The 25,512-nt window shown below is 35.4% G+C and overlaps 1 protein-coding gene across 2 annotated transcripts in view; it reads left to right on the top strand.

The window, feature by feature from the left end:
- Positions 1-25,512, top strand: part of CAMSAP1 (calmodulin regulated spectrin associated protein 1) — a 53,723-nt gene that overhangs the window by 3,107 nt on the left and 25,104 nt on the right. For both annotated transcript variants that reach the window (XM_027869676.1, XM_027869675.1), the window contains exons 3-5: positions 19,017-19,279; positions 20,315-20,476; positions 20,976-21,056. In XM_027869676.1, the coding sequence (XP_027725477.1) occupies positions 19,017-19,279; positions 20,315-20,476; positions 20,976-21,056 (506 nt within the window). The remainder of the gene's footprint in view (positions 1-19,016; positions 19,280-20,314; positions 20,477-20,975; positions 21,057-25,512) is intronic.

Below are 25,512 nucleotides of genomic sequence, written 5' to 3'. Positions count from 1 at the left end.
ATCTGAGCCATAATTGAAGGAGGATGGAGACTTGTCTTATAATCTTAGATTGAATTGCCATATTTCTTGTAGCTTTACACTGATGTCATTTGGCAGTAGCCCTATTTCCAGGAGTATGTTCATTGTTTTTTCATTCATTTGTACTTGTTCAGAAATTTCAACAGATGGACTTAAACACAATAATACTTATATTTGGAAGAAGGAGTTGGTAAAATTGAATTTTTTTTTTTACAGTTTTATAAATTGGGGGAGGCTAATTCAAACTGATGAAAAAACAATTCTAGGGTTCATTATGAATTATGTTATGTATTGCATATTATTTTACTGCTTATCTTGGTATGTGAGATTACTTATTGCTGGCAAGTTTAGAGTTTGGTTGTTTGAATGAATGATTGGGGGAAGTCTTTCATAGTATCTTGTAGATTTCTTTGAAAATTGTTTTTTGGTAGTCTGAAAATAATCCTTAGCTTTTTTAGTTCTCTACACCACTTAGATTTGGACCTTTGAATTGGGACTTTTTTTAATCTTAAGGGCTTTTGTTGATACTGTTTTATGTGAATACAACAAAGGTTACTTAAATATGTTGTTAGAAAATTATGCAGTAGAGATATTAAATCAAACAATATTCTTTAAGCTGTTTTATATTTGCTATTTAGTTGAAAGTATGTTGAAATTCTATGGGAAGACTTGAGGCACTTTTTTTTTTTTTAAACCTCTGGTGTTGTCATCATTCCTGTGTACCATTCTGCTAACCAGTGCATCTGTCATTTGTAGTAAATAGTTAGGACTACAATGGAACTCTGCCATTTCTAATGCCTTGGATTAGCCTCTCTAGCATATGGTTTTACAGAAACATTTCATCTACTTTTTGTTCACTATTAATGCCATAGTTAAGAGTAGTAGATCTTGTTGTTCCTTTATTTGTTTTTACTTTTGTGTTTTGCCTGAATTTTTTCCACTCTTTTTTTCCTTTTGTTAAGTCTCCTAAGTCTTTTTGGTAGTGGCTTTGTGCTGTGTGCCTAATAGGGTGGTCCCAAAAGTCTTAGTGCAGTTTAAGCTTTACTAGCTTTAATAGCTTAAAACTGCACTAAGACTTTTGGGATAACTCTTTTTAAAGGTAACATTGGAGATGTTGAAAACTGTTCCTTTAGGAATTGCTAAAACCTGTTAATTAAACTAGAAGACAGTAACATTTATAGGGTAGAGAGAGGCAAAGGGGGATCACTTAAAATACAATTTATCCTAATGGAATTTTATCTTCTGATTTAAATTTCATACTATTCATATTTTAATAGCATTTTATTTTCTGTGTATGTGTCTTATCAAACTTAATAGATAAATAAATTCCTGTTTTGTCAAATTTGAAAATCAGTGTAGAATCTTAGAATTGAAGCCAGTCCATTTTCCTCATTTCCATGTGAAGAAATAGATCCAGTGAGGTTACATAATTTGCTTAAAATTACAGAACTTTACTTTTATCTCTGGCATTTCATCTTTGTTGAGATGATGTTGAAAAAGAAATTACAATTTCGGATAGGGATTCTTAATACCTTGGATTTCAGGGTATCTCTGCCACCTGAGGTCAGGACCTGAAGTCAGGAAGACTTGAGTTCAAATTGAGCTTCAGATACTTACTAGCTGTGTGACTTTGGGCAAGTTACTGCTTTTTGCCCCAGTTTCCTCATCTGTAAAATGGGAATAATAACACCTACCTTCCAGGGTTGTTGTGGGGATCAAATGAGATGATATTTGTGAAGTTCATAACAAAGTGCCTGACACATAGCAGGCCCAGTATGAGTGTTGTTATTATTATATTGCACATTTGTTTTCTTAATTCTTTGATATTTCATTATAATTGGTTCCCTTTGTAATCCTATGTGTTTTATTTTATACTTCTAAAAACAGTATTCTGAAAAGGTATTCATCACCTTTACCAGATGGCCAAAGTGGTCCATGACACAAAAAGGTGAAGTGTCTCTTATACAGACGCATATATATATATATATATATATATGTACATGTGCTAAGAGATCACTCTGAAGGTGTGCTAGTTGGAGGATCAGTAAGAGAATGAATAAAAAGTTTGTCACACACAGCATAATTAGAGTTAGAGTTCAGAGAATGTGAATTTCCAGAATCATGGAATTTTGGATTTGGAAGGGACCTTAGCAGCTATCTAATCTAACCAACACCAGGTCTGAAGACAGAACTAGAACTAGTATCACTAAGATAGGCAACTGTTTGTGGTACAAAGGGAGATACTTGTTTATATTACTTTTTAGAAAATCTTATTTTTAATGGTAGAAAATTCAATTCTGTGTGGCACGTAGATTTGTTTTGTAATAAAACAAGGCAGCTTTTGTTAAGGTCTCTCCTAGCTTTGGCATTCTATAACTCTAAATTACATATATGGGTCTCTCCTAGCTTTGACATTTTGTAATTCTAAGTTACATATATGACAGTGAAAGTTTAAAATCTTTGGGGGTACAGCTTTCAAAGCCTGCCTGATCTGTTCTGACCATTCTTTGACTTTTTCTTACACATCTTTGTGGACCTAGATCAGGAACAGGGATGACAGATGCATGGGGAGCCGTCTGTAGTTGGTGATAGGCATGGAGGGCATGTTGGAAGGTCTGTAGACAAGGGAGTTTTAGTGAGTTGAAGTGACTGATCATAGCCTAGGCAAGGCAGAGAAAGGGTTAAGTGTAACCAGAAAGGACTTAATGGACTAGATGTTTTAGGGATTATGTTAATGGCAGATATGTTTGGTGAATTCAGGGGAGTCACAGGTGACTAAAGAGGTGGTAGCTGTGTAGGATACTTTAAGATCTTTGTTGTGATAGGGACATGATTTACTTAAAACATATTTTCTAAAGATTTGCTTGGGTTTAGAAGACAACCTTTAATTTAGGAGCCAGATAAACTTTTTGTCTTTGCGTAACAGTTATTTCTGGGAAAAGACTCCCTCTGCTCCCTTCAGATTGAATCTTCTTTTTTAACCCCCCTATCCGACAAAAGGGCAATAATATCTGATGACAAGGACTTCTATGTTTACAACATTCTTTCCTAGTAGTTCCCCACCTCTGTCATGAAGAGTGGTATTTTTCATTGTTTGTTCTTTGGGATCTGTTAGTGGTTGTTGTAGGCACTGTAATAATTATTTTTTTGGTTCTGCTTCCTTCTGCATCAGTTCATACAGATCTTCATATGTTTCTCTGAATTCCTTCTATTTATAATCTTTTACTGTGTAATATTCTATTAAATTAGTATACCATATTTCTTTGATGGTCACACACTTTGTAGTTATTTGCTACTGCAAATAGCGTTGGTGTGGATATTTTGGTACATACTGGATCTTTGTTTCTGTCTTTTTCTTGGAATATAGGCCCAGTGGTACATTTACTGTGTCCAAAGGATATAATTGTCACTTTTCTTGTGTGGTTTCAAACTGCCATCAAGAATAGTTGGACTTGTTCACAGTACTACCAATATGTTGGTGTCTTCTGTAGCTCTTTGTATATTGACTTTTATGTTTTTTTTCTTTTCCGGTTTACAGGGTGTGAGGTGAAACCTTAGAGTCATGTTTATTTGTATTTCATTTACAATTAGAGATTTGAGACATATTTTCAAATTGTTATTGAAAGTGGTGATTTATAGTTTGTAATTATTCTTTCAACCTCTGTTCACAGCTTTTGACTGCTAATTTATTGGGGAATGGGAGCCAGACATAGTATTCAGCTTCTAGGAGAAGGAAATCAAATGGAATAAAGAAAGAAAATCTATTGCTGTAATGCAATGGTTCCCAGTTGCAGGCTGAGATCCAAATTATAGTCACTGAATATATTAAAGGTTCTTAAAGGATTCTTTAAGAAGACCCAAAAAGGAAACAGAGCACAACTGGTTAAGGCATTTCCTGGGTCATATATAGTACTGTGGTAGGAAGTTGTTTCCCTTCTTCTCGTTCCTGCTTTGTCCATCTACCTCTTTGTGTGGAGCAGGGGCTGGAACAGATATATGTGCACAGTAGTTGAGAAAACCAAGGTACCTTTAGAAGATCTCCATTGCTGTCTACATTGTGTTTATTTTTGTTTCTTTAGACTTCTTTTTAAGTTGTCACAATATTAAAATGTGAATGAGTATGAATAAAAAAATCAGCATACTTTTGTAGGTATGCTCTTACCCCACTTCTTAGGGTAAGAGTTGAATTAAAAATATAAGGTGCTGTAGGACATGTGACATCTGAGAATTTTTCAGCTCTGAATTAAGAGATTAGAGAAAAATAGGCTGGATCAGTCAACAAATACAAGTAGTTCCTAATTTACAAATGTCTGTATGTACATGTGGTTGCTATTCTCCTTTACCTCACAATTACTTATTTTGTGGGGAAAATTGGGTGTTTTAGAGAATCTGTAGGACTAGAAATAGAGGAAGGGAAAAGCTGTGAAAAACAGCACTGTTAGGGGAATTTATAGCATTTGAAACTGGAAGGGATTTTAGAGAATATACTCCAGCTATCTTATTTTATTGATGGATTCTAACTGAGGCTCATAGAATGAGAGACTTGCTAAAGGTCATATATAACTTGCTTGTTTCTTTTGTAGTTCCCCACCTCTGCCTAAAGATAATTGTCTGAGTTTTTTACTTCTCTTTGTTAGGATGTCTGAAATAGTACCAACTAGAGATTAATTTTATTTAATAAGCATCATCTTAAAAAATGAAGAAGTTCTGTTGAATTAAATGAATATCAGTAAGTTATGCTTTAATGTGAATTAATTTAGTATTTTTTTCATTACACCATGCTGTCTTTTCAGAGTAAATGATATCTATAATTCTATGAGAAAGATTAGAAGACAACTAGATAAAAAATAACCTAGATCATTGTACATCCAAATCATGACATACGTTTGTATGTATATATAGTAAAACATTTTAAATTTGTGGTCGTTCTGAAATAAGTTATTCTGAAGTATATTCAAAAAGCCTTTCATAAAGCGTATAGTTTTAAATTTGATTGTAGGGGAATATTTAACCTATTTGAAACTATTTTCAAACTTTTTAGGAGGATATTTAGTTAGAATTAATAGATTGATTTTTAAGTACTTCAAGGCATGTGATGAATACTTGATAATATGTTATTAAAATGTTGGAATAATGTATTTTGAAAAAAATTACATTTCTTTATTATTTCAGTCTTTAAATTTATGTAGACTGTAATTTCTTCTTTCTCAATGATAGAGAACATCCTGGCTTTTAAAAAAATGTACTTTTCATGATTTACTTTTTATGTTACTATTTTGCAGTTCTACTGTAGCAGTATAGTAATGGAAATTTGGCAGTTGGTAGGTTCTTTTTAAACTTTTTCAAGTTGTCTTAATAGTGGGAATATTGGTTGGGTCTTGTTATAATATCGTTTAACCTAAAATATTGTTGAGTGGCATAGACTCTAAGGAATATTGATTATATTATGGAATAATGCTAAGATTTAGCTGTAGGAAGGAACTTAGATAATGATTTTTGGTTTGATGCTGGTATTTAATTTTGATTTCAAAATTATGTTTGCAGTTCAGAGGATGTTTGGAAAAGGTAGATTAATCATATACTTTTATTATGAAGATGGTATTCAGTAGCAGTATAATAAATGTATGGATAGCAAAAACTGTTATCACCACCAATATTAATGATAGCTTGTACTTTAAAAAAAATTTAAACAAAAGTATTTGTTGATCAATTTTTTTGGTAACAGTTTTTTAAAAATATTATTTTCAGTCCCAAATTATCTGCCCCCCCATTAAGAAGGCAAGAAATATGATACCTGTTATACATATGAAGTTATGTAAAATGTATTTCCACATTAACCATGTTACAGGAAAAAAAAAGCAAAAAAATAAAGTAGAAAAAGATGCTTCAGTGTTGCACTTAGAGTTCGTCAGTTCTTTCTCTGGAGGTGGATAGCAGTTTTAATGATGAGTCCTCTGGAAATTGTCTTAGATCATTGAATTGATCAGAGTAGCTAAGTCTTTCACAATTGACTATAGTTACAATACTGCTGTTACAGTGTCCTCCTAGTTTTGCTGACTTCACTTTGCATCAGTTCATACAAGTCTTCCCAGATTTTTATGAAACCATCCCCTTTATCATGTCTTATATCGTAATACTATTCCATCACACAATCATGTGCCACAACTTGTTCAATTGATAGGTATTTCCTCAATTTCCAGTTCTTTGCTACCACAAAAAGAGGTAGCTTATACTTTTCAAAGTGCTTTTGTGTATATGAGCTCATTTGAGCTTTCCAGGATACCTTTGAGATTCAGTAGGGCAGGGGTCATTATCATCTTACCAATGGATAAGGTCACATATCTGCTTAATGCCATTAATGTGTGCATGAAATTATGCAGATTTTAAAAGCCAGTATGTTTTTTTTGTTCATATTCATCATATTGATCCTATATTAAATAGTATAATTACCTTCACCAATAAGCTATATTGGTAGTACGTTGGACAACTAATTGGTTATGAATCTATGCCAACCAAGGTATCTGAATCTGGACTACAAAGAGAGAGTACTTGCATTAGGAAAGATCTATACAGCCATTGCTCAGGCTGAGCTGTGGTTCATGCTAGAGGCCTTATTAGGGATACTCATTGAACTTGGCATTACCTTTCTCATTGTTCCCTGCAACCAGCCTTGAGGGCACCCAGTGCTTGAGAGCAGACTTAGAATTTTTGGGCTTTAATTTTTGTAGTTAGGAATGTTCATCTGTTCTCCTCTGTCTGTGGCAAGTGTCAGTTTAAGTAGATTTTGGGATGGAGTGGTTTGTGTGTATGTATATGTGTGTGTGTGTAAGTGGAGAAAGTCACAGAGGGAGGACACTATCACTAAGGGAGATTAGGAAAGGCTTGTTGAAGAAGGTGGGATTTTAGTTCATACTTAAAGGAAGCCAGAATGATCAGGAGACAGTTGAAGAGAGAGAGAGAATTCCAGGCATGGAGGAATAACCAGTGAAAATGAAAAATCTAGAGATGGAATGTTTTGTGGAGGAATAGCAAAGGAGGCCAGTGTTATGGAATTACTGAATATGTGGAGAGGAATAAGATGAAAGAAGACTGGAAAGGTATGGAGGGGTTAAGATATAAAGGTCTTTAAAAGTCAAACAGAGAATTTTATAGTTGATCCTGAAGGTGATAGGGAGGTAGTGGAGTTGATTGAATGGGTGTGACTTTATGTAACATGGTCAGATGGGTCGTTTAAGATGATCACTTTGATACCTGAGTGGAAGATGGACTGGAGTGGGAGAAATTTGAGGGAAGTAAGTGTTGGAATAGTACAGGCATGTGATGGGATGAGGCCTGCCCCAGGGTGGTGGCACAGTGTCAAAGGAGAGAAGGGTACTTATATAAGAGATGTGAAGGTAGAATAGACTAGACTTGGTACCTGATTTGCTGTGGGGGAGGGGTGATGAAAAGTGAGGAGTTGAAGATGACACTTACATTTCAAATGTCACTGACTGGGAAGATAGGGATGGTGTTCTTTATTTTTTAATTTTTATTTAATATTTATTTATTTTTTGGGATGGTGTTCTTGACAGTTATAAAAATGAGGGCTTGAGATGGGTGGCACGGTAATGAATTCAGTTTTGAATATCTAGAGTTCAAGATACCTATGGGATATTCATTTTGAGATGTCCAGTAGATAATTGGAGATATGAGACAGCAGGTCAGGAATGGATAAATAGATCTGAGACTCATAAGTATAAAAATGATAATTGAATCCATGTGAGTTGATAAGTAGACCAACCAAAATAGTAGAAAGGGAGAAGAGATGAGGTCCTAGGACAGAGTTTATGGGGATACTCATAAAATCCAATAAAGGAAATAGACAAGGAGTGGTCATACAGGTAAGTAGAGAACCAGGAGAGAGAAGTGTCATGAAAATGTAGAGAGAAGACAGTATTAATGAGAAGAGGGTGATTGACAGTGTCAAAGGCTGCAGAGAGGTCAAGAGGATGAGGATTGATAATTTTGGTTCATCAGTTAAATGATGAGGTCAGAAGCCAGACTGAAAAGATTTTAAGAAGAGAGTAAGAGGAAAAAGAAGTAGGGGCACGATTGTAGATGACTTTCTCCAGGTTGAGTCACAAAAGGGAGGAGGGATACGGAAGGATAGCTAACTGGGATCGATGGATCAAGTAAAGATCTTTTGAGAGTTAGATTGGGATCACTTGTGCTTGTAGAGGGGTTTTGCCTTAGCAAGGAGAAGGAAAACCCCATTGTGTGAAACAGGTAAAGGGGGAGAGAGTTGCAGAAGGCATCTGAGTGATGTGAAATGAGGAACCAGAAAAAAGAGGGAACTCTTTTTGAATGGTCTCAGTTTTTTTCAGTGAAATATGAGGCAAAGTTTTTAGCTGAGAGGGTTGGGGTGAAGCTGAGCCATGGGAGATTTGAGGAGGGATAAAAAGCTTTGGAAAAGTCACTGTGGTGAGTCGAGAGTGAATAGATTAAGAAGATGTAAAAGGGTTACTTGCTGCAACAGGGACCTAGTTGAGAATGTGTAACATAGATTTGTAGTGGACACAGGAATCATGGTTTGGTTTTTTTGTTTAGTAGCACATTAGTTGAGGGGGTGGAGAGAAAGAGAACAAGCATTTATTAAGTACTTACTATGTACCAGGCACTGTGCCAAGCACTTTACAAATATTATCCCATTTGATCCTCTTATAAACCCTATGAGGTGGGTGCTGTTATTATCCACATTTTACAAATGAGACTGAGGCAGACAGATGTTAAATGACTTGCTCAGGGTCAAATAGCTAATGAGTATCTGAGCCTGAATTTGGGTCTTCTGTCTCAAGGCCCAGCACTCAATCCACTGTGCCACATTCTTGTGGATGGTAGGAATAATCCAAGGCTGAGGCTTGGTAGAGCAAGATTTTTGATAACATAAGGGGGTGAGGTACTTGAGAGAAGAGGATAGTGTAGAATCAAACTGGTTTACCAAAGGATCGAAAATGAGGAAGGGAAGAGATTGTAGTTAGAGTGATAGGGATAGTTTGGGAAAGAACGGAGAATTGGAAAAATTGGAGGTCGTGGTGAGGACCAAGAGCAGGTTTAGGGATTTCAGAGTGGAGGGATATCTGTAATAACAACAAATTATGATCAGATAAAGGAATTTCAGAGTTTGTGAAACTGCAAGTGAAACACTTTGGGTGCTGGAAAAATCAAGGGTATGACTATCCATCTCTCTGTAGCTGAGGTGGGGTGGAGGTACAGTAAGTGATGAGAATTGAGGAACTTGAAGAACTGTGAGGTTAACGGGAGTTTGAGGGAGTATTTATTTGTATGTTGAAGTCCCTTGGTATAGGGTAGGAATTGGGGAGGAGAGAGAGAGAGATTGTGAGCCAGACTCTGAACTTATTAAAGAAGGAAGGTGGGAATGACTTGAAGCTCAGTAGATAATAGCTACCAGAATCTTGATTGGGTGACAAACATAGATTGAATGAACTTCAACAGAGGAAAGGTTACTGAGTGATGGTTGTAGAGGGAGAGCTTGAAAGTGGCAGTAGGGAAAGCAAGGAGTATTCCAGCTCCTTTACTAGAACCAGGGATATGAGTGAAAGTATAATCATCGCCATAAAGGGTGTCCAGGGTAGCTTTGTCATTAGGATGGAGCCAGTTCTTGGTAAGTTCAAGAGTATAAAAGGAGTGAGAAAGAAAAAGGGTGCTTTTTTTTTTTTTTTTAAAGTTTGTTACCTTTGGAGCAGACATTCCAGAAAGCACAGTAGTAGGGGGTGAGTGGCTTTGGAGTAAGAAGTTGAAGTTGATAGTAGTAAGAGTGCTGGCAGTGGGGAGATAGAGAATAAGATTTGAACAGTGACAGTTAGGGGTTCAGACTTACTGGGATGGGGGGGAGAATGTAACCTCATTGGGAGTATGTTAATCATTAAAAAATTAATTCAGACAGGCTGTTATCATTTAGGGAGTTTATGTTGGATGGGTATGTAATTGTAGGGTATCAGGCCTCTGTATTGTGTATACCTAGAAAAGGAGGTGGGGAGGTATAGGTACAGGTGAAATAGCTGATGATCATAATTGAGCAAAACAAATCTATACATCTGTTGTGTCCAAAACTGTATGTCTCATTTTCAGCTCCTTGAATCTATCACTTCTCTGTCAGGAGGTTGTAGCATATTTCATCATCAGTCCTCTGGAGTTATTGTTGGTCATTGCATTGAACAAAAATTCTTGTCTTTTCAAGTTGTTTTTGCAGTATTGTTGTCCTTGCATACATTGTTCTCCTGATCCCAGGAAAACCTGAGTTCACATCCAGCCTTAAACACTTAACAAGCTATGTGACCTTGTTAACCTCAGCTTCAGTTTTCTTAACTGTAAAATGGTAATTAATAGTAGTGCCTATCTCCCAGTGTTGTTAGGAGAATTAAATGAAGTAGTACTTGTAAAGTGCTTAGCATAGTATTTGGTACAAAGTGGGTTAAATGCTTCTTTTCTTCCTTGCTTCCTTTCTTACTATGTACCACAATTTTTTCAGTCACTTCCAATTGATTGGAACCCCCTTTGTTTCTTGTTTATTGTTATAACAAAAAGTTGCTGTAAATTGTAAATGGTTTTGTGCATGTGGGTCTTTTTCTTCTTGTCTTTGAGGCTAATTTAGTAGTATTGCTGAATCAAAAGTATGTACTATTTAGTGATATTTTGGGCATAATTCCAAATTCCGTTTTCAAAATGGCTGGACCAGTTCACATATTGAGATATTTTATATATTGACTTTTGTTTCCTCTTTGCTAATACTTACGCCTTTCTTTTTATGCCTTCTTTGTCTTATTGTTATTGCTAACATTCTAGAATGGTGTGAGACAACTTTGGAGAAAACCAGGCAGCTTTGCTTTACCCTTGTATTTTTTGGGAAGGCTTCTAGTATTTGATTATTGCAAATAATGCTAGCTTTGGGTTTTAGTTATGGACTTTTTATCATGTAAAAATGGCTCTTCTATCTTTGTATTTTGTAATGGTTTTTAGCATAAGTGAATGTTTTTAGAAAGCTTTCTGCATTTATCAAAGTAATGTGATTTGGGATGTTTTTCTTTTTAATATAATTATGTTAATTATTTTCCTGTTAAATCGTTCTTGCAAACTGCTCTAAATTCACCTTCTTCATATCAGATAATTTTCGGATATATTACTGATGTCTCTTTTCAAGATTTTATTTAAAAAATTTTCAGTTAATGGTCATTAGTGGCATTTGCTTATAGTTCCCTTTTATTTATTCTCCTCTGGTTTAGGTAAATTTTTCTCATAAAAGAATTTTGGTAGAGTGCTTTCTCAGTTTTTGAGAATGATTTGAGTGAAGAGGTTTGAGTATGATTGAGTAGAATAGGTTTAGTTCTTTAAGCATTTAATGAAATTCACCTGGAGATCTGCTTGGACGGGTTTTTTTCACTTTGGTAGTTCCTTACTGGGCAGCTAGATGATATAGTAGATAGCATGCTGGGCCTGAAGTCAGGAAGATTCCGCTTCGTGAGTTCATATATGACCTCAGACACTTAATAGCTGTGTGACTTAACTCTGTTTGCCTCAGTTTCGTCATTGGTAAAATGAGCTGAAGAAGGAAATGGCAAACCATTCCAGCATCTTTGCCAAGAAAACCTCAAATTAGGGTCACAAAGAGTTGAACACTACTGAATAATGATTGAACAACAACAAAGTCCCTTTGCAGTTAGTTTGATTTCTTTCTTCTTTTTGTTTTTTTGAGGTTGAATTGTTTATATTTCCTATTATAATGCTTTGTTAATTTGACTTTTATATTTTTTATAGATATTCCTCCATTTATTTTGAAATCTTAGTTTTGCTGAAATGTTTGTGTATAGTAAGTTATGATAATTTAAAAAAATTCTTTGTTGGAATTTTACCTTGCTGAAATTATCAAAATAAAAAATGATTTTTTCCTCTTTTTTAATCAAGTTAATGAAAGGTTTACTGAGTTTATTCAGAGAACTAGCTTTTAGTATTACTTAGCAATTCTTTAGTCTTTTTGTTTTTCAGTTCATTTACTTCTCTGCTAATTTAAAATATTTTCTCTTTTGTGCTTGTTTTGTGATTTTTATTTTATTTTTTATTTAGGGTTTTTGGTTCCCATTCCTTTCTTGCCTAACATTTTATTCATTGTCTTGAAATTTTTTTCTGGTTTTTGCTTGCTCATTTTTCCTTCTTTGCATCTTATTGTTTTATTGGCTTTGGGGTAGGCCTCTCTTGTTCTTGTTTCTTGCCTATTTTTTTCTGTTCCAGGTAGCTTTCTATCACTATTTGGGACTTTACTTATTCATTGCTTCCAGTTTAATCCTGTCCAAACCATTGGGACTGGTATCTTTCAGTGACCTCTTCATGTTGGAGTTTGGGTAGGATAGATTAGATCCCTACATGCTATATTCGCCCTGTTGTTCCCTCCTCCCCTGAACAAGTTGATCACCATTTCTTGACAGTTCAGTGTTTTCCTCCTGTTAAGGTGGGAATGGGGATGGTGGGGAGTGTCAGACTTGGTCATTGCCAGGAGGAGACAAGGATAGACCCACCATGATCACAGTGAACCAAGATTAAAATGATATGGGCTAGGTTTATCACAAGGTGGGGCCATTAGGTCTGTTTACCTAGCTTTCTGTTGTTATTTCAGAAGGCTTTACATTTCAGGGGCAGAGATTATTTCTCATCATCTTACTGCAATTTTAGTAATATATTTGGCCAATTTCTTTTTCTTTTTTGACGTATTATACAGATAACTGCTAACACTGCTGTCTTATTGGAAGCCTCAGTTTCCTAATTTTTATGAAGAGCTTGTCCTTGTTTGTGCTATATAAATGAAGGTTTTCTCTTTTAAGTGTGAGTTGGGGCCAGAGAACCTATAGTCCAGGGAAGCAGATATGGAAGTCTCTGAAGAACACAGTGGCAAGGTGAATTGAAATGTGTTTATATCATTAGATAATTTGATTTTATCTTGTACTGTATGTGATTGTTTGCTTCTGGCTGACAAATGAAGCCTAATTCATCACCACCCCTTCTCCCCCGTCTTGGCCCCCAGAGTGGAGCAGAGAAATTAAGTTTCTGGAGTATACAGGGCAAAGTTGTCCTGAGGTATATTGATCTTATATTTAAGTCTCATGTCTAGTATATTTTCAGAGTAGTTAGTTAAAAGTTAGGTCAGTCAAGAAAGGTGTCAAAAAGGAAACAAACAACTTTGGAACTTCATTTAAAACAAATATGCAAGGAAGGCAAGGGGAATTTTGCTGTGACTCAGAGAAAGTGTATTATGTTTATATTTTTGCCAATATCATGTAAGGGCTATGTATATGCAGAGTTCTAGTTGATTTCCATTCTATATAAGAAAGTATAAAAGTTAGAGGAATGCATTTCTAGTCTCTTGGTTATTTAAGCTAAATAAATGATATAAGTTTCTTCCTGTAAAAGAATGATAGCTGAACCATTTTAAGGAAACAGCTTCTGGTGTACAAAGGAATGATAGAGTGAATCCATAGGTGAGAGGTCATCTAGTAATGGTCAGAGGAAGAATGTAAAAATAATGGTGGTAGGTGAATCCTTCCTGAGGAGTGCTAAGGCAGCTATTAGTGAACCTGATTTTAACAGAGAGATCTACAGTTTTCCTGGGGCACATATCTGAAATGTAATGGGGCTTTTAGGAATTCTTTAGTACTGGCAATCGCTACCCACTTTGGGTCATCTGTATAGGAACAACATATGTCTGATGACATATGATGTCATCAGAATGAACCTATTAAATATTCTCAGGGAATATGAAGTTCTGGGCAAAGAACTGAAGATGTTAGCACTGTTAGTGGTTTCATGCTTCTTCTGTCTATTGAAGGTAGAGATTACAAAGGGAAAGGTAGACTTGGGAGTTGAACAGCTGATTGGAGAGTTGAAGCTGTTATTTCAAAATGGAGTTTGAATTTCTGGACAATGGATTTAAAATACAAGAATGATAAGTTCTTGGCCAGGGATGAATTGTACCTAACCAGGTGTGTGTAAAAACATTTTCTTGGAATATTGCAAAGGTAATCAGGCTTTAAATTAAAAAATTAGGTGGAAGGAGAGAATGGTTTTTGTAAATCTGGTAAGCTTGATTCCACAGAGTTTAACAGATACAGCATTGGAGGAGAAGTCATAACGGAAGAGAAGATCAGAAATTTAAGTGAGATAATATCCAAAAGGAAATGCCAATAATGCAACGTAGTTGTATAACTATCAGTTATGAAAAGGGTGAATTAGAGATCCTGTTCCAAGGGGGCAAAATTAACTTCATATGTATTGATGAGACTTAATAGAATGATGCTCATGATTGAAAGTTGATTTTGAAGGAGTATACCTAATTCAAAAGAACTAGAGTAGATAAAAGAGAGATACTTGTATAGTGTGACTATAGACTTATTTGAGGAAATCTAATATTCTGAGGGTTGAAATGTGGAAGAGAATTTGGGAGAGGGTCAAGAGACTTACAAACAGAAGTGATGCTGTTGTATGGGTGTACTATGTACTACATGGATAGAAAGAGTTAGATGAGGGGTTTGGAAAAAAAAATCTTGAGGATTGTACATAAGCATGATATTGTAGTGATAGGGGTCTTCAGCTTTCTGGGCATCTCTCTGCTGGCACTCTTTCTTTGCCAAAATTAGAGCAACTGGTAAATTAGTGACTTGCTATGATTATGGTTTTATCCAATAACAAGGGGAATTGCTATTTTGGACTTGATTCTTATCAAAAAGGAGGAACTGGTTGTTGAGGTAGAAATAACAGCAACCTTGGGGGCAGTGCTACTACTGCATTATACAACTTGTGATGCAAAAGCAGATAGCTAGGCATTGTTTGATATTTATCCTAGATAGCAGATTTAGAGAATTCAAAGAAAGGATAGATAGGATCCAGTGGCCTAGTATTTTGAAGGGAAAGTTGACTCGGGAAGCACTCAAAAATAAACTGAAGCTTCAACAGAAATTATTCCAAGGGGAGGGAAAAGGGGTGCTGCCTAAAGGGATTAATGTTGGCTATAAAAACAAATTCAGATTTTGAAAAGACTTATATAGAAGGTGAAAGTAAGAGCAAGTAACTGTTAGAGATAAATAATAAAAGAATAATACAGTCCTGTAGAAATAATGTCAGTAACACTAAAGCCCAGAATAAGCTGTGTCCGGTGATGAATGCTTAGGACTAAAACAAAAAAAAAATTTAAAGTTATATTGGAGACAAGAGAAGGATCCAAGTAAAGGTGATGATTCCTCCTTGGGGGTGGAAGGTGGGATGGTGATAACAGACAGTAGTGAAAAGACTGAACTGCTAAACTCTTATTTTGCTTGTTTTCTCTTCCAAGGAGAATTGTCTTTGAACTGAGAACAGAACAAAAATAGTAGGGGAGTAAAAACTCACGATAAATGAGGAGACAGAATCTGACTTCCCTCATTGAGTTGTTACCAGGCTTGAGTAGATTATATTATAGAGTACTGAAGAATTAAAATTGTAATTGTTGATCTGACATCTATGATGTAGAAGGTCTTGGAGAATGTGAGAGGTTCCACAGACTTGGTAAATGCTCTAATTTTTGAAAAAAGTAAAGAATGAATTCTGCAAACAATTGGACCATTGAGCTTTGGCTCAATGAAATTTGGCCAAATTTTAGTACATCATTTTTAAGTTTTATTGATTATGTGGCATATTGTCCATAGTATGATATGTGGGTAAATGGACAACTTGTAGTGCTTGTTGGATATATTTGGACAAATATTGCGAATGTACAATGAACTAGGGTCAAAATTGAGTAGTAGAAAAGTGGCCTGGATTGTCTTTGCGAATTTGCCAAGTTCTTTGAATGACTTCAAGTTTTCCCCTTATGGAGCTTCTCCCTATGTTTTTCCCTCCCCTATTTGATTTTTTTTTATGAAGGAACGTGGATTTTAGTCCTTGGAATATTTTGTTTTTTCCTCTTCCTTTGCCTAATTCTTTTTACAACTCCCTCTCCTTTTAATCTTTTAGTTCCTTAGAATCATTTGTCTCTAGCTCTTTGGCATCTGCCCATTTTGAAAAAAATTTTAAATAATCTTGCACCAGAAGCATGAGCTTATTGATTTAGTTGTTTAGTCCTTTCTTGTTAACTATATACATTTATCTTTCTTGTGTTTTGTCTTATTTGAAGTGTTTGCTTGTCAAATGCTCTGGTTTCTTTGGAAGTAATTATTCAGGTAGAACGATAAATAATAGAGCATTTATTAAGTGCTTGCTGTGTGGCAGGCACTGTGCTGAGCACCATCTGATTCTGTTCTGCAGGTTCCACTCCGAATAACTATTTTTTGCCATGGAGGGACTTTTAAACTTCGGTTCTCTCTTGTTGTTAAAGGGATGTTAAGCTAGGTCACTAAAAAGAATGGACAAGATAGAGGTCACTGTACCCCTAAAATATATACCTATTGGGTTGTTCCCTCTAGTGCAAAACCTGCAGCTATGCTGAAATTGGTTAGGGTGAGTGGGACTTCAGCCCTCTACTCTTATTTTACAAGGTTTTACATTGAATGGAGATAATTTTCATTCACTTTTTGTTGCTGTTCATTTGTTCAGTCGTTTCAGTCATTTCAGTTGTGTCTGACTCTTCGTGATCCCTTTTGGGGTTTTCCTGGCAAAAATACTGGAATGGTTTGCCATTTCCTTCTCTAGCTTATTTTATAGATGAGGAACTGAAGCAAACAGGGTTAAGTGACTTGCCCCAGTTTTTACAGCTAGTAAGTATCTGAGGCCAGATTTGAACTCAAATAGATGAGTCTTCTGGACTTCAGGCCAGACACACTATCCACTATGCAACCACCTTGTATTGATACAATTCTAGTTACTATGTATGGCCCTTTTAAAATTTATTTATTTATTTGTTTTTCCTAGGCTCTTACTTTATGCCAAGCTATGTACAGTGTATTAAGTGCTGTGATTACAAATAGAAAAATTGAGACAGTCCCTTTCCACAAGGGACTTATACTCTAATTGGCAGAGATAACACATCATAGGAAGTTCATCTTCCATCAGCAGATGGAAAGGCTTGAAAATCCTTTAGTTGTGGTTGGGTGGATTGCAAAGTCCAGAAATTCTTTGGTTACGTAAGTAGTTAATATGGTTGCCCAGAGAAATTCATCAGTATTGTTTATCAATTTCATGAAGACATGCTTGCCTGTGTTCTGGATGATACTCTTGTGCTTTCTTAGTCACCAACGGAGTGAAACAAGGCTGTGTGCTTGCTCCAGTGCTGATGTTTTCAGCAATGTTGCCAGGCACTTTCAATGAGCATGAACACAGCATCAAGGTTAGCCACTGTACTGATGGTAAATTATTTAACTTGAAAAGACTACAAGCCAAGACTAGTGTGGAGGGAGAGTTAGTGCATGATTTTTTTGTTCTTAGATGGTTGTACACTTAATGCAGCCTCTGAAGCTGAGATGCAACAAGTTATGGATTGATTCTCTGCTACTGTGCAAATATGACCTAAAACCAAGAAAACACAGGTGTTCCACTAGCCAGCACCACACCATCCATACATGGAATGATTAGTTACAGCAAATTGAGAAATTTTTAATGTTGTGGATGAGTTCACTTATCTTGGCAGTATACTTTCTGGGGGTGTACATGTTGATAATGAGATTGACGCATGCATTGCCACAGCTAGATCAGTGTTTGGAAGGATCCAAAAGCACGTGTGGGAGAGAAGAGGTATTAAACTGATTATCAGATTGAAGGTGCTGACCTCATTGTTGTATGCCCGTGAAACCTGGACAGTATATCAGTGCCATGCCAGTCAACTGAATTGCTTCCATTCGAATATCTTAGGAAGATTCTGAAGATCACCTTGGACACTTACATTCTTTTTTGAACTAAACTACTAATCATTCAGACTACTGCAGAGAGTGCAACTCTAGTGGGTTAGCCACATTGTTCTAATGCCAAAGGTACTCTTGTATAAAAGACTTATTTTGTGGAGAACTCACACAAGGCAAGTGCTCACATGATGGGCAGACGAAGTGATACAAGGACACTCTCGAGGTCTCTCTGAAGAATTTTGGAATTGATTGTATGACATGGGACACACTGGCACAGGACCTCCCAGCATGGCGTACCCCCATCAAAGAAAGCATTATGCTCCCTGGGTAAAGCAGAATTGAAGTAGCTCAAAAGAAACATGAAATGTGCAAATTTAGAGAATCCATCCTAAATGTTCACATGGACTATTTGTGGCCGATCTGTAGTAAAATCTCTTGAGTTTTTTATTGGTCTGATCAGACATAGTCAGACACAGTGTAATTTGACTCTTAACATAGTGATGTTATTTTGGTCCCTTTAAGAACGAAGGAGAACAACCAGTTAATATGACATTGCTAGGAAACTATATGGCATAGAAGCAGGGCAGATGGTAAAGCCATCTTACCAGGGGGATTGGAGTTGTCTCCTATCCACTTTAAGTTCAGTCATCAGTCAAGCAGCTTGGCTAGAGGTTGAAGATTAGGTGGGAAGGCTCCCTTGGTGGTGGTGGTGGTGATTTGGCTAGTGGGAGTGAGTTAAGGGGAAAATGTAAGGATGGGTAGAGAATCCGTTGTGGGGAAATTATGCTGAGAACCATTTACTTTTCACTATCTTGCTAGTCCTTTTTCTGTATTTTTCGGTAATGATATTTAATAATTAAGTTAGACAAATATTATTTTAAAGCATTAGTGAAAATAAATATTAACTATCAGCATTGGTAATTTTCTTAAAATAATCTATTTTATATATTACTGAAATATTATATATGAAAATGATTAAAAAAAACTCCAGTTTTATGCTATTAGTCACTTAACTGTAATTCCATGATTGATTAGTCATGTTAACTGATACCCTTATATCATTTGTTTTAGATGAACGAGTCTGTCAGGGTTTTCTTATTTGCTTATTGTATAAATTCATTTACCTTTTTATTATTTTCTTTGCTTCAGATAATATCCCAGAAGATCTAAAAGATCCGTTTTACATAGACCAGTATGACCAGGAACATATTAAACCACCTGTTATCAAGCTTTTGCTGTCCAGTGAGTTATATTGTCGGGTCTGTAGCCTCATTTTGAAAGGTGACCAGGTAGCAGCATTAAAAGGACATCAGTCTGTTGTTCAGGCCTTGTCTCGGAAAGGAATTTATGTAATTGAGAGTGATGACACACCAGTAACTGAATCTGACCTCAGTTGTGCACCTATAAAAATGGTGAGTACTAGCAGGTTTTAAAACATTTTTAAACTTAGGCTGTTGTGTGTTTTTTAGGGGATAATATTCCCTTGGGCTCTGGTGATCTGAATTGAAATGCACTGAATTTTTCTCTTTAATATTTTGATCTCTTGAAACAGGATTGACTTTTACATCGCATACCTGCGTTGTGCAACTGTCTCTGCATATTTTGGCTAAGTGAATAAAAAGTAATTTAGTTAAGTCAGCAGCTCATCAACAACTTCCAAAATTCAAGTAAAATGTAATGTAAACATTATATAAGTGTTAAATAAGATATTAGAAAATTGGATTTTCACAAAAAAAGTTTTTTAGTAAGTTTTAAATTTCTTAAAATTTGGGTATTCACTTTTGCATAATGGAAAAAGGCAGTGACTTATTTTAACCTATTTTTATCTTGGTGAATGTTGTGTAAGAAAGTTCAAGAAAGATATGACTTAATTTAGGCACATAAACATTTTTGAGGCAAGCATCTTAGAAATGTTGTGTCTTCATTGTCTACCAGTTTGTCAAATGGATGTCTTTTTAAAGTATTTTTGTTCTCAAACAAATGATTATACTGATCCAATGCTACTTTCCCTTTGTGTTCAGCAAAAGTAATCATATGATTTATGTGACAATGCTAGACTCCACTTAGATGTATTTTACACAAGAACACTTATTTTACATTGACTATATTGGAGATTTTTCTTGTCCACAAATTTTGTGGATGATTGTTTTTGGTCACTGGTATTTTGTAAATGTGCATGACATTATTTAAGAAAAAGTTGGCATATTCTTTATACACACTATCTCCTATATGAGTATACCTCCCTTTTGTTTATTTGTAATAAGCCTGTGGCCTAAAATTTCAAATAAAAATGGCATAGAAGAAATATGAGCATGATATTTGTAAGCAGAAAGAGTCAAATTCTTTGTCACAATTAGGAATTTGAGAAAGTACTATTGGGAACATGGTGAAAGATTTGTAGTTTTGAATGAGATTGTGACTACCTACTTTACATATCTATTCCCCAGAGTTCACATATGGCTATGATTGATGCTTTAATGACAGCTTACACTATAGAAATGATCAGCATTGAAAAAGTAGTTGCCAGTGTCAAACGCTTTTCTACATTCAGTGCCTCAAAAGAGCTTCCATATGATCTGGAGGATGCAATGGTTTTCTGGATTAACAAGGTCAGTACTTTGAAGCCATTTCAGTGTCTCCAGGTCATTAAAATATCCTCAGTCAGTTGTGGGCCTGCTGTTAGGGTAAATAATGTTTCTTTAAAATATTCAGATATGGAACTGGAACTAACTGTGTCCTCCCTTGTGGGGGAGAGAGAAAAATACCTTTCTCCTGCTAACTTGACCTCTAACTACATATACCTTGGAATTAGTAGCATTAATTAACCTTTTGCTATATAATGTGTGCATATATATATATATATAGAAATGATTACTATATTAAAGGAGAAAAAAATTACTCTTCAATTTCAAAGGGAAATTGTCACCCACTCTTATGGTACCCATGACTATTTGTAAATTTTAATAGTAGTACATGGGTTTAAGAGCTATCTGTTAAGAAAAAGTGAAGTGTTAAGTTCTAGATGTCTCTGGATAGGTAAACATGATATTGATTATAACATCTGAAGGCATTTGCATAATACATATTTTTTTCCTTTCACTATTTTAGGTGAACCTGAAAATGAGGGAGATAACAGAGAAAGAGGTAAAATTAAAGCAGCAGCTATTAGAGAGCCCAGCTCACCAAAAGGTAATAAAAGGCTATATTTAACTTCTCTGGAAACTTTTTGGTTTGGAATCATTGTCAAGTACAATTTAATGTAGCCCCAAATGGAAACTTTTCATCTTTGTGATAGTAGTTTGCTTAGCTCACTAAGTATATGCTGGTGAAATTGTTGAATTCAGGTAAATTCAGTAAAGAATTATCAAGTATCCATTATGTGTGGTAAATTGGAGGTAAAAAGGTAGATGTGATGTAAATTCTGTCTTAGAGAACTTACAACCTTTTAGGGGGAAGAGACCTACACAAGTAACTGATAAAAGGAAGATTGGAATAAATGCAAAGAAGAGATCAAGTAGATTATTATGATAAATTAGAGGATGCAGATATGTGTATGTGTGTGTGTGTAGGATTTGGGTGGATAGTATCAGGCAAGCCTTATGGAAGATGTACCTGAGTTGGGCCTTTAAGAAAGGAAGGGGGTAATGGGGATATCAGGGCACATGAGAATCGATGGTCAGGAGGGACAGGAGTTTATTGAAGGAAGAAGTACATTCCACATGTAGGGGACAGTGGAGCGGAGATGGGGAAGAGCAATGTGTGAGCAAGGGATGGGGAATAGACTAGTTTAACTAAAACATGGAGTAGTAAAAAATAAGCAAAGTAGATTGAAGCCAGAGATTTGTTGTTCAGTAGTTCAATCATATCTGACTCTTTGTGATCCCGTGGACCATACTGTCCGTGAGGTTTTCTTGGTGAAATACTGAAGTGATTTGCTATTTCCTTCTCCAGTGGGTTAAGGCAAATATAGCTTAAGTGACTTGCCCTGCATCACACAGCTAACAAGTGTCTGAGGCTGGATTTGAACTTGGGCTTCCTGACTCCAGGCCCAGCTCTATATGCATTGCGATACCTAGCTGCATCAGCCAGAAATGAAAGGATCCTAAATATTAGAATTAGGAGCTTTGCTTTTAGTCAGTAGACTGTAGGGAATCACTGAAAGTTTGTGAATAAAGGAATGGCATGGTCAAAGCCATTAGGAATTAGGAAAATTATGTAACTAACAGTATGGAGGATAGATTAGAGATGGAGGGTGGAATACCAGTTATAATGGTCTTTATCAAACATAGTTTAGGTTAGAAGAGATAAAGGCTGTGACTGGGGTGGTTATAGGGTAAACAGGAGGGCATGGATGAGAGATATCTCGGAGGGACAATCAACAGAAGTTGGCAGGTTTTTTTGGATGTGGAGGCTATGACTAAGGTTACAAGCCATAGTCAGAATGGTAGAAGCATAATGTAGAAGACCATGGAAGGCCATGGGGTACAAAGTATGTGAGAGTTCAGAATTCTGAGATGACTTAGAGGGAAATGGACATGTTTGACTTGTATCCCTCTTCTTTATTAGAACATATCTGTTTCCTATCAAAAATTAGGCATGGGTGTGGAGGGAGGAGGTTCAAAGAGTAAGGGAGTTCTACAGAACTGAATAATACTGTATTTGACCCTACCCTTTGTTCCCTCCTCTTCCTTCCCTTATCTGTGTAAATGTATTGGTTATAATGCACTTCTACACTTTCATTATTAGAGAATATAATGTTCTTAAAATGGAAATGTGCCTCAGTTCCTTTTGTATTTAAAAAGAGCTCTTCTCTTTTAAGCTAAAAAAATTATGCATGTAAACAAAAATAAAGGACCAAGATAAAAAATCCATCTAGAATTGTCTTTTTCTTTTAGATATGAACCATTTTTAAAAAAAATTGCTACAATAAAATAGCAAGTATAGATCATATTAATTATTATTGGATTTGCAAAGGGGCACTAAGGCTTAAAGTTTTTCTTTTAAACTATTAGATTTTAAACTGAAATTTTCTAGTATTACTTTAAACTTATAATAGTCATTCAGTCAAAAACTTAATAATCTTGTCTTACTGGTAGTATATACAAAGTGTGCCTTGCTTAAGTGCATTCAAAAATATCATTACTTGATCTGCTGATGTTCCTTTCCTTTCCTACCTTCCTTTCCTTGCTTCCTGAGCAGTCTCCTTCCAAATGGTATTGGAAATTAGTACCTGTAAGTGAACTACTTTTACACTAGTCATCATACAAATTTCCATGGCTTTTAAATATAAATGATTGCTTTTATTAAAAACAGTAAAACAGTAACAGTAAAACCTATGACAAATTTGTTTACTTGTTCATAATCTGCTTTAAAATAAAATTTAGTTTCTATAATGTGAATGTCTACTGCATAAAATAATTTTATAGTTACAAGTTATATTTTGTTTGAAAATGCTGAGTTTTATGTTTCTTAAGTTATTTTTAAGCCGTTTATTTTTATGAACACTTTAAGTAACACTATGGTAATAGGCTAAATAGTCAGCAGAAAATGGAAGGGATGCATACTTTGTTCAGACAGTACGCAGAAAGTATTTTCCTAAGCTGTAAATTGAAGAGGGGTAGGTAGATACCAAACTACATGAATTTTTCTGCTTTGCAATTTACAGCTTTTTTTTGGGGGGGGGGAGGTTATCTTCTGAATTGTTTTCCACTTTGGAGTTCACTCACTGGATATGAGTGAATAGATTATCCAGTTGCAACAATAGCTTTCTTTAAAAATAATGGGTATTGAAGTAGTTATTGTTAATGGACTATAGAGAAGTGGGTTTTTTTTTTTTACCTTTAAAATCCTTCTAATATGTCCTTAGATGTTTTTTAGCTTTACCATCATTTGTCTGTAAGACTTGATAGCCATGGATTCACCTCTGTCAAAATGCTAGAAATACCTCGCGAGCATTTATGACACTTTTGTGAGAAAATTTATTCAAAAAACATTCATTGAATACACATACCATATATAAAGTACAGTGAGGCTTAAAAAGATGACTAAGTTCACAGAATATCAGAGTTAGGAGGGATCTCCCATATCAGAACAGATCTCTCCATCCTTTGATGGAAGATCTCAAGTGTGGAGGAAGCCCCAATTCACTACCTCTTGAGGGATCTTATTCTACATTTGCATAGCTTTGTTAGGAAATTTTTCCTTATGCCATGCCTAGATCTGCCTCTCTGAGACCTCTGTCCATTGTTCCTAGTTCTGCCCTTTGAGGTCCAACATCACAAATTTAATCTATCCACATGATACCTTTTAGACACTATGCTTCTCTTAACCCAAGATTGCATTAGTTTTTTGGCTGCCTTGTCACACTGTTGACTCATATTGAGATTGGAACCCACTGAAAACTCTGAATCTCTTTCAGACAAACTGCTTTTTATCCATGCTTCTCCGATTTTATACTTGGGAATTTGATTTTGGAACCTATGTATGAGATTTTACCTTTATCCCTAATAATTTCATCTTAATAGATTTAACCCAATGTTCTTGCCTGCTGAAATATTTTGGATCCTGACCTGTGGCATCCAGTCTATTAGTTCTATGTCATATATATGTTTGCTAAGCGTGCCATCTAGGCTTCTATCCAAGTCATTCATAAAATTTTTGAATAGCACAGGCTATTTATTCGTTTATATTATATTATAATATCAGTCAATAATATTATATCAGTAATCAATAATATTATATTCAGGGAGGACCTCTGAAGACTTCCTTCTGAGTTCAGATCAAGGCATTGATATCTACTACTTTTTGGATCTGTTCATTCAGCCACTTCCGAATCCACTTAACTGTGCTTTCCATTTTATTCACAAGAATAGCATGACTTTGTTAGATGTTAAAAATCTAGAGAAGCTATACTTGTATAATAATTGTCTAATTTTAAGTTTAATAATACCCCTTTAAAAAAAAAAGAAATGAGGTTACTTTGGCATTGTTATTTATGAATCTGCAGACTTTATGATCACTGCTTTCTTTTTCACTTACCATCTCTTTAACAATAGATTCTGGAATTTTGCCAGATATTGCATATAAACTTATTGTTTGCAGACTGGATATAAGCTTATTGTTTGTAGACCACCCTTTCTTGAATTTGTTTCCTAACCACAATTTTTGTAGCAAAATAGAGTAGTATTTCTATATTGTAGAGTAGTATTTCTGTGTTATGGATGTGGTTAGATATACATAGGCAATTATTTTCCTCTCCTTCTATATTGATTTTCAGATAAAATATTTGATTTTGAGGAGCTTAAAACCTACTGGGGAGATAAATCTGTATGTAGATGATAAAAAATAGTGTTATAGATGGCACAAAAGGTACATAGTAGTATGGGAATTCAGAGGAGGAGAAGCTTATTTCTGCTAAAACGATCAGATGCTCCCAGAATTCCAAACACCTCAGTTAAAAATGGACTTTATACTGTCTCATAAATTGGAGACTGCCTGCACTCAGCTTGATTTTCCTACTCCTTCTACACTAATTGTTTGTGCTAAATTATTATTTTAGAATTTGTAAATAGAAGTTAAATACTGATGTATATTTTACATCATTCATATTAGCAGTAGCATTTATTTTTGCTCGTTGGGGTAATAT

Source organism: Vombatus ursinus, unplaced genomic scaffold, assembly GCF_900497805.2.
Source record: "Vombatus ursinus unplaced genomic scaffold, bare-nosed wombat genome assembly UNPS02014793.1, whole genome shotgun sequence".
NCBI classification, from domain to species: domain Eukaryota; kingdom Metazoa; phylum Chordata; class Mammalia; order Diprotodontia; family Vombatidae; genus Vombatus; species Vombatus ursinus.
The sequence above is the reverse complement of the archived record's forward strand: the minus strand, read 5'-3'. Positions and strand labels throughout refer to the sequence as shown.